The sequence below is a fragment of the Uloborus diversus genome, chromosome 2, assembly GCF_026930045.1.
Source record: "Uloborus diversus isolate 005 chromosome 2, Udiv.v.3.1, whole genome shotgun sequence".
Lineage (NCBI taxonomy): Eukaryota > Metazoa > Arthropoda > Arachnida > Araneae > Uloboridae > Uloborus > Uloborus diversus.
In genome coordinates this window covers 204,954,338-204,964,620 of record NC_072732.1, presented here as the reverse complement: position 1 = coordinate 204,964,620, position 10,283 = coordinate 204,954,338, and the positions used below count along the sequence as shown (strand labels likewise).

At 35.3% G+C, this 10,283-nt stretch overlaps 1 protein-coding gene across 1 annotated transcript; it reads right to left on the bottom strand.

Moving 5' to 3' along the window:
* Positions 1 to 4,537: 4,537 nt before the first annotated feature.
* Positions 4,538 to 10,135, bottom strand: LOC129216768 (uncharacterized). Its single transcript, XM_054850984.1, has 2 exons — positions 8,868 to 10,135; positions 4,538 to 4,598 (listed from the first exon to the last, which is right to left on the bottom strand). The coding sequence occupies exons 1-2, from the start codon at positions 10,133 to 10,135 to the stop codon at positions 4,538 to 4,540; spliced, it is 1,329 nt and encodes a 442-aa protein (XP_054706959.1).
* Between the last annotated feature and the right edge of the window lie 148 nt (positions 10,136 to 10,283).

Here is a 10,283-nt window from a genome sequence, read left to right as displayed (position 1 = left end):
AGAATTGCAAGCGGCTATAGTTTTTGTCATTTCATTTGCTACAGCTAGGGTACTCGTACACTGAGGGTGCAAACTACGTAAACAAAATATTAGGTAGCAAAAAATAGTTGTTCTGATGTTAAAAATCGCACATATTTTCATTTTTAAATGCGTTTTGTATCGCTCTTGCTTTTAATCATCATAAAAAACAAATTAAAACTACATTTTGTTGTCTTTTTCATATGGTCTGTAATTTTGGGGGACCTTAGGTGGAGGGGTCTCTGATCTAGCCCTAACGATCCTCTGATTTTGTGTACACTTATCTGTATGTTGTACTGCAAAATTCTGTTTTTTTTTTTTTTTTTTTCTATATTAGGATATATTGGAAATTTAGAACTATTAATCAGTTACCGGGATGTCAATCAGTTTGCAAACTGTTTTAATTGCTGTAATTTTATTTGTAGTAATATTTCCGAAATCAAATGCCTTATGCCAACTGATTATAGGTTGTTCCTTGATCCCAATTAAAATTTGTGAAAAATTCCTTTTCCTTTCAAAAAAATCTCTTATTCAATCTACGTTGATTTCACCGCAGGTTGCATTCATGTCAGTCAGTTACTATGATTTTAACATTTTAAGGGTCCAGTGGCAGACAGTCGTAAGTTTGGATTTAAATAATAAGAACTTTAGGTGGGTAAAACTGATGTTGCTACGACCCATGAATACGGTGCAACCGTCTAGTGTTTATTAGAGTGAATTTATGAGTCAGTTGGTATTTACAAGGCAGTGGTGGAAGGTTATAAAGTCACGAGGCCGGTGTTTCATGTTCATTTGAATTTTATAAGGTTTTAGATCTAAAAATAAAGAACTTTTGCACGTTTTGAAGAGAAAATGTGAATTATGTCCATTACTTATCCTTTCCTCATCCTATCTGTTACTAAGTATCATCAGAATTGTCAGTAGTTACTGGGGGTTCGCGGTTGGATTATTTTTCGAAACTGAGCAAATAAAAATAGTAGAATTAACTAATTCAGCGGATCCAGAAGCAGCCTAACGTTAGTTGCATGAGAGAAAAATAGTTTTAAAAGTCTAAGTACGTTAAAAGGCACAGAAAATTTAGTTAACATGAGAGCGATGTCATAAGCATGTCTGTTTCTAATGCCGTTACTCTAAATTCAGCTTCAAGAAAGCAATAAACTAAGAAAGAATATCTTTTTTTCAAATTGATAATTTGTGTTGTCTGTTTCAAAATACTAATTTGCTTTTGCTTCGCAAATGTCAGTCAGTTACTCGTGGAATTGCCCTTATACATATTTTTGTTACATCAAAATTGTGTTAGTTTCTGGACATTTGCAAATTATATCGATCTTATTTTAGACGAAAATATATTTTGGGCTTCTGATGAATTCTATTCTTTTTAAGGCAAAATTAACAATCGACATGACATTTTGTGCAAAAAATAATAAATGGTGCACTCTCTTTTAAGCAATGAAAAAACCTTAGACCTAAGGAAAAAACAATTAACGTGTTTGTCTTTTAAAAAGAAATTTCCATTTATTAATAAAGCTATGAGTTATCAAATACAGTGATGGTCGTAATATCGAAGATTCTAGGCCAGATGTTCCCAAACTCCGCGGACCCCCTCCGGAAAAATTACAAACTTCGCGGACCCCCCCCCCCCCCCCCCCCACGGCGCGCAAAGGAAAAAAAAATATTTAACACAGTTAAATCTATTTTTTTCTCAATAAATTTTTACGCTGTTTTCCTTTAAATTTATTTATTCATTGTTCTACATATTTTTCAGAGCTCTTGTCTGGTTTTCATTTTTTACATTATTATTTTGAGTGATGAAAGTAAAATTCTGTTTGAAATTTAATTACGAATAAAAATGTTATAAGATAAATAAATACCTTTGTGCTGAATAGTAAAGTCAAACAAAACAACGTAAGTAGAAGCACAAATTTGTAAATTACAGCAGACACGTGTTTCGGCGTTACAGGGAACGCCTTTTTCAGTGCAAAAAATAATGAGGGCTTTTGTCGGATGTCTTTTCATCCTATGCTCATTATTTTTTGCACTGAAAAAGGCGTTCCCTGTAACGCCGAAACACGTGCTGTAATTTACAAATTTGTGCTTCTACTTACGTTGTTTTGTTTGACTTTAAAAATGTTATCACTAAATTTCTACAATAAGTTTACTAATACAAATGAACTTTTGAAGTTAGGGAACAAAACACTGTTAGTCTAGTTTAAGTGTGTTAAGTTATGCACACAAAATTATTTAATGTGTAGTGTGTTGAGTTCCTAGAGGGAGGGGGAGCTGCTGCGCCCTGCATGAACTTAAACCAGGGCCTGATTTGGAAGTGTGGAGGGAGGCCCCGGGGCAACGAAGGAGTGGAGGCCCCTAATCAGGGTTCGAAAAGATCATCATATTTTCGAAAATATCCGATACTTTGATATATATATAATATATATATATATATATATATATATATATATATATATATATATCCGATATTTTCATCAGCACTTTAATAGTACTAAATACATTCTGAAGTTACTGCCATTTATTTTTTTATATTATTATTATTATTATTTATAGGGGAGAAAAAACGTAAAATTTGCTGACCCGTGAAAGTTAGGATATTTTGTAACAATTTTATTGTGGGAGCCTCTTTATTGTGGAGGCCCCGGGGCAGTAGTCCCGCCTGCCCTCCCCTAAATCCGGCCCTGACTTAAACAAGAACTTTTTATTCCTCATAACTGTGCTTTCTGTTTGAATTAAAATACCGTTACTCGTCCTTCAATCTCAATTTTATTTAACGTTTTAGCTGGATGGCACCGTGGACCCCCTGGCATGGATTCCCGGACACCCTTGGGTCCGCGGACCATAGTTTGGGACACTCTGTTCTAGGCAATGGGCTTTGGAATAAGAAGGGAAATGTACCGTTGTACCGAACGCAAAAAGGAACTCTTGATCTTCAAATTTTTTCTGAGAAATAGTGATTTAACTGCTAACTACTTGAAACAATTTTTACATGGATATGTGAGTGAAATAAAAGAAAACCACGCTAGTAAAATCGTTCTTTAGCTCGGATGTTTTGCGCGCTATCTATGAATTAAATAATAAGCCAATTAGTAAAATTCAATAAACTAATAATCGAATTTGTTGCAAAACTAATGTCCGCGAATCAGGTGCGGATCTAAAGGGCAAAGTGTTACCTCCCTTTCCCTTTAAGTGACCATGGATAGCCTAATGCTGTGTTTTTGTCTTATATTTCGAGAAATTCCTCCTGACCCCATTCTTAAAAATACCAAGTCCCCCTCCAAAACAAGTAGCTGGATCCGCCCCTGCGCACTTTAGGTAGATATATATAAAGTTTTTGTTGCAAGGGGGGGGGGGCGATATCCCCAGAGAAAAATATTAAGATCCTCTGAAACTATTCCTTTAAAAAATTTCGATGGTGAAGTCTGTGCAGAGACCCCTTCTCATCAGTTTATTTATGACATGAGATTTATACACCGGATGCTATAACTGTACATTATGTTCAAATACTTTATGAATCAAAAGTAAGTAATGACAATGTTTTTTTTTTTAAATTATTGTTTTTCAAGTACATATAGGAAATTACACAATTGATTAATTTAAAGAGCATTAAAATTTCAAAACAATGAACAAAATTCCAAATTAATTAAATAAAAGTGTACGCTCGATTAGGTGCCTTATTTCTGGTCGGTTTGGTTTTTTTTATTGACACCTTTACAGTTTCAGAAATTTTTTGTTTTTAGGTCATATTCTTGGGCATGACCCTCCCCCCCTTGAAATATTAGTCTATTTCTGCCTCTAAAACGCCCTCTACCTAGTCATTTTAATGGCGCAGTTAGCGCCATACCTCTTTCCCACCTAGGTGGGGACAGATGGCTGCAGTCCATACGTCAAAAAGCTTCTTTGGATCGCAAATGCTCTGTTATGCCCCTTTTCTTTAACGTTTTCAACGGGAAACCTTTCTTTTACCTTTTTTTAAATAAATTTCTAGGCATTTTGAATAAGTCTTTCATTTTTTTTTTTTTTTTTTTTTTTCGTGAACGATTACATCTTGTACTTCTGTTTAATGTAAAAAGGAGGGAATATATTTGCTATCCGGCCCGTCATTTGGGAGGGGGAGGGGGAGTCAACTGCCTTCCCGTACTTTGGAAAACCACTGTATTTAGATATAAATGGCCGTGGTTTTTGCTATTTCTTGATATATTTACATCAGGCCCGTGTCCAGGATTCCATAAAGGGAGGTTTTTTTGCAGGCCTGTCATTTCAAAATATTTTTTTCAGGGGGGGGGGGCTGGTGCAAAACATTTGTTTAATGGTCACAATGAGGGGCTTAGCGGTTCAGAGGGCAGGGGGGATGGTTCAAATCCGCAGAAGATTAGATTTTAAGTTATACTAGATATTCTATTAATATATTTTATACACAGCAGAACCTCGTTTATCCAGCCCCTGTTTATCCGGATCAAATTTGTAGAAAAAAATATATTTACGTAAATAATCATTTAAAATTATGATTTCAAGAAGGGAAGTTTAAATACGCCAAATACTCGGTTTCATTTCGATCAAGCATACTATTCCTGCAACGGACATACAATAAAGTATAGTATTAATTTAGCAAACAATATGATATACTTTGGATGTCAGCCCATTGCTATTGCAGCTGAATTATAACTGACTAGCAAAAATACCCGGCGTTGCCTGGGTCAGTAATAATTATTAGAAAAAATCGTTACTTGCTTTTGTTTTCTGTTTTAAGTGAAAGAATTTAAAACACATCTTTTTGACGTTATTAAAAATCGAGTTTCTTCCTATTACCCATAACACTAAAATAGCAATAAGTATAAAGAACAAAGTAGTATTGATTTAGAAACGAAAGCACTATATTTAAGCATATACAAATTTAAAAAACATGAAATTAATCTTCTCAGGTTTAAAAAGATTAATCTGTTGATACTTTTTTTTAACATGGAGTCTAAAACCTTCTCTGTATGGCTAATGAAGTACGAAGTGATTAAAAAAAAAGTAGCTGCGCTCGTAATCCCCTTATACTTGCTTTAGTTATTTCGGGAAATTTCAATCATTGTGGCTCTTGGTGCGATTTTACCGAATTTGCGAAAGTCGTTTCAGGATACCTTCGATGATGCTCCCCCATTCTTTCCTTACTTTGTAAAACGATATGATATTAATTTTCGTTACAGAGATATCGTCGCCAGATGCTGAGATATTTTTGGTCACCATAAAATGGCGCTAAACAGTTTCATCCGAAATGTTACCAAAATAAGTAATAAAATTTGGTGATTGTTTGAAATTGTGCAAAAAGGAAAATTAATGGAAGTTTTTATGCTGTTTATGGATTTGCCTAATTTAGTTGTTGGATTATTTAACACAGTAAAAAAAAGTCTTTTGAAAATTCTTTGATTGGCGATATTTTGTTTACATGGTGAAAGCTGAGAAACATTATGACGTAGTCTTCGGTTTCAAAAACAGCGAGTTGAAAAAACTGCCAAATGCATCAGCTACGGAAATCTGTCTGCAAAAATTTTGGCGATCCGCTGGTTGTTTGGATAATGAGTAAGTGTTCAATCAGCATAAATAATAATAAAAACCATTAATTACATTAAAGTTCCGTTTAAATGGAAAATCATCAGCCAAATCATGTATTATTTGCCAATCTTGTGCAAAAATCTTACTTAAAGATTTGACTTGAGAAAAGCCTTGAACAATCACGAAAAGCAAAGAAAGTCAACAATACAACAATTATCGCTATCGACAGGGAGTTGAGATGATACACTAAATACCGTATTGAGTTGAGGAAAGCCTTCGAATATGGATCTAAAAAGCTCATAACTCGTTTTTTATTCTACTTAGAAATTTCGAACAGGTGCCATCTTCAGCAGAAAAATCAGAGCTTTCGATGGACATATAATGTAAATATGTGCAAGTATTTTTTCATCCCAATATTAGAGAATTTATACAAAAATTGTGTTTTATTGCCCCCCTAAGGGGGTTTTGCCCCCCATAACAGGACGAAAACTACCCTATGTGTTATTCTGATGCATAAGCTATATTATTGTAAAGTTTCATCAAAATCCGTTCAGTAGTTTTTGCGTGCAAGAGTAACAAACATCCATACTTCCATACATCCAAACAAACTTTCGCATGTATAATATTAGTAAGATGAAGTAATTGAGAAAAAACGGTATGATATAGTTTTGTTAGAAAGCATTGTTTTTTGGTGCAATAAAAGATAAGTCTGCATATTTAAGAATATTATAGATTATTATTAGGATTTTCATTTTTTAGGATTGCCTTTGCTCCCATCTAGTCCGGATAAATGAGGTTGTATTGTACATACATGTAAGGATCGCTATGAACCCCACCTCCCAGAGGGAAATTTCTGGTTGCGCAAGAAAACCTCAGTATTTTACTGCTTGTTTAGATTCCAACCTATTATCTGTTTAATGTGCAATATATTGCAACAAATACCGAGAAAATTTCACAAATTCTTTTATGACATATGTTTTCAGGTTTTAATATTCTAAGATAATGCTTAGCAAACTTAATAGGAAGAGTTTCGATGCAGATGTAAATTACATAAACAAACCCAATTACTATGCATCTACAGAGCGGCAGCACTCATCGCTTTTTGTGACACGCCCCAGATCAAAACCCCTTATGAGAAGCAATATTAAACGTGTATTGACAGCTTATTCAACCGTTCCTCCATATCTGTTTTTCCAAAATATGATTTTAGTTGATTAAGAGAAGACAGTCGCACGTTGCCAGGCAACTTCAAAGAGAATTTTTAAAAAAAATTCTGTACACAAATTTCAACATTAAAGCTAATTGTTAAACATGCACAATTCTTCATTTATTTTCTTATTATTTTTTTTCCAATGGGAGGGATTTAAACCCTAAAACCCTCCCCGTGGACACGGCTCTGATTTACATTATTGAGTGCATAGTATACCGTCGCCTCAGAGCAACAGTAGGATATCTTAGTGTTTATTATTAGGGGTGCGACATCGATGTCGATGCTTTGGAAACATTGATGTTTTTGTTAAAATATCGATGCTTTTGACGTCGATGTTTTTCTTTCGATGTTTTTGGACTATCGATGTTTTGGTTTCGATGTTTTATCGATGTTGATGTTTTTGCATTTTAATTGAAAATTATCATAAAATTTGCTCCAATTTTCTCGCTAGGTAATTAAGTTTACTTATGGGGTTGCCAAGAAAAAAAAAATAATATATTTTTTTTTTGCACCCATTTTATAAGATCAATTTTTCTGTGTAGAGGATGATTTTTTGGGAAGATCACTACAAGATAGTAAAAGATTAACTGGAGAGTGAGGAAGAGGTCAAAGCTATTGGAAGAACCTAACACTGGTAGTATGGTGCCAGAACTTGCAGTCTATTTCAAGCCCCAGTTCTTAAACTAAAGGGATATCCTATACGTTACTAAGGTGAAAATTATAACTGGTAAGAGAGAGCTGGTAAAAGTTGCTTTAAAGTATTTGATAGTGATGGCAATTTCTGTTCCATCGGAAAGAGATGTTTCTCTGACTGGTGGGATAGTCGGCGAAAAGCAAAATGCGCTTCTGGGGAACAAAGTAAACAAACTTCTTTTTCTCCAAACTGTCAACACCAATATTCGGGGTTACTTATCGACTTCCCCCAACAAGTCCTCCCCCTATTACTTACAATTTGTGTTTAATTATTAACTAACAGTTCAACACATACTTCTTGCTCTTAAAAATAATTTTTAGAATTAATTTTGTAGTTTTAAAATAATTAGCACAACTTTTTCTCATCATTTAACTGACGGTAAGTGCTATGATACATTTTTCTTAGATCCTTTTTGATAAATTTACTTTTTGTTTCATTCAGTTTGAAAATATTTCCTCATCTAGTTGTATTAATCGGTGTTTGACTTATTATCAATTTTTGCCCTACAATAATACCAAGATGTTGCGAAATTATTCTTATTAAATTATATTCATGATTTAAGGTTCAGTGTTTTTAATATATTCGACGGATACGTATTCTTTTGTATTGCTTAAATTAGTATAGTATACTCAAAAATGTATGTTATACATTGATAAAAAGATCGATGTTTGGAAACATCGATGTTTTTTGGTCGATGTATCAATACCGTCGATGTTTTAATTTCTAACATCGATGTTTTGCCAACGATGTCGCACCTCTAGTGTTTATTCCTGGGTTTAGATATCTTATAGTGTTGCTCCGAGGCGACGATATGTCTCTCCTCTCCTTGATATAATTCGAAACAAGCCTGTTTGCTATGTTTCCCTAAAGGTGTGGTGTACCTCAGTGATGTAGTCCTTATCTTCAATAATTTACCCAGGGAGGTTAAAGGGGTGATGACTACTTAGAATTTACTTGTGTAGGGTAAACCTACCCAATTTCGTGATACTAAGGATTCAAACAGTATAATCGATATTTTTTTCTGAATTTATTGACTTGATATTTTTTCCATAGACATAGGAAACTTTATTCTTCATTATTAAACCATCAAACAGAATTAATACATGATAATATAATGTAATTTAATTATTTTCCAAAAAAGTATCACATGTACCTAAATTCGTGATAGTCTACCTTATTCCGTGAGTCAGTGTACCTAACTTCGTGGTAATGACTTAATCACTGTCACTGTCATTTTCTTCATTACGTGCACATACACTACACATGAACACTGTTGGTGGATTTTTTGAGTCAACTGCCTGGCAACTTTCATGATACCAATTTAAACAAAAACAACATTGGATCCATGGGCTCTTGTTATGTCCTTTGTAGTAACTTTCATTACAGTTGGGGCAGAACCATTCATCTTCAGCTTCACCTTTGCTCTTATTGGTGTTCTTTTTGGCTTTAACCAAACTGCTGGTACTGGCACTGACACAGGATTTGGTAGTGTCACTAGTACTGGAACTGGTACTGGCGGTGGAAGTATTACCACATGATTTCTCCCCTGGAAGATGAACTGCAGCTGATGGATCACGCCTCTTCCTTGCAGGTTTTGGAGCACGTGCTGTAAAATCAGGTAGTTTTAACACATCATCGATGCCTTCCTTTGTAGCAGGTGCATTGCTGACTGACAGGGAATTTTCATCCATACACCTGTTATCCACGTTTGTTGTCAAGGCTTCATCAGGAATTTTCATCTTGTTTAGTGGGAAAACACCAGCCTTGCAGAATGCAGAAATGATATTTTCTCTGCTGAATGCTTCCAGAAAAGCGGGACTGAACATCCCATGGAAATCGAATCTTCCTGGTCTTCTCAGCGGATTACCTTCTTGAAACTGCCTCAGGTGTTTCTGCCAAGCCAATTTCAAAGGCCGGTATACTGCTACATCCAGAGGCTGTAGCAAATGACTTGTGTGGCTTGGAAATGTTACAATTATGATATCATTCTTTGAAGCCATTGCAATGACTTCAGGAGTTGTGTGACTTGCATGTGAATCCATTAATAGCACCACAGGCCTTGCTGAGGAAATCCCCTGGACAAATTTTTGAAACCACATCAGAAATAACTCTGAGTTTATCCAGCCACTCTGAGACACTGCAACTGTTACATTTGGAAGCGCCCCAATTTTCAAACCATCAATCATTCTAGCGCCTTTGAAGATCAGTAAAGTAGGTCCAAATTCACCTGCGGCATTGATGCAAGGTAAAACGGTGTGAGTTTCAGCCTTGTCAGCAATTACTCGATTATAGACGAACCTCTTGCCTATTCTTGTAACAACTCGTCCAGACTTCACAACGTAGCACAGCCCCGTTTCGTCGCAGTTCCAAATTTGTTGAGGTTTGATGCCTTCTGGAAACTTTCCATAAACCTCAGAGAGTTTGTCGTAGAAATCATTGAGTAACACCCTATTAGAATTGTTTGCCCGATATTGGGACAAATTTTCGGGTGTTCTTTGGCCTAAATTGTATCTGCGACGAAACTCACGCCACCACTTCCAACTGGCACATTTTTTCTTGTCGCTGAATGGAAACGGTTTGTTGTTTGAAGCACACTCCTTCTCAGCAAGGGAGTATGCTATGTGCCTGATTCGACTGACCGTCAAACCAAACCCAAGCTCCTGCATATTAATGACAAATTTCACTAACGAAGTTTCAGTTGCTGGGCCTAGAGCAAACGGTCTCCCCACTTTTCTCACATCCACACTGTCACTGTCACCTTCACAGCGTGTTATGTAGTCTTTCAAGGTGCTCCATGGGATGAAAAAAATTTTT

Coding starts and splice junctions, on each gene's coding strand:
- LOC129216768 (XM_054850984.1), bottom strand. CDS start 10,135: ATGCAGGAGCTTGGGTTTGGTTTGACGGTCAGTCGAATCAGGCACATA. Junction 4,599..8,867: donor GGTGAAGCTGAAGATGAATG/GTTCTGCCCCAA, acceptor TGTCCGTTGCAG/GAATAGTATGCTTGATCGAA.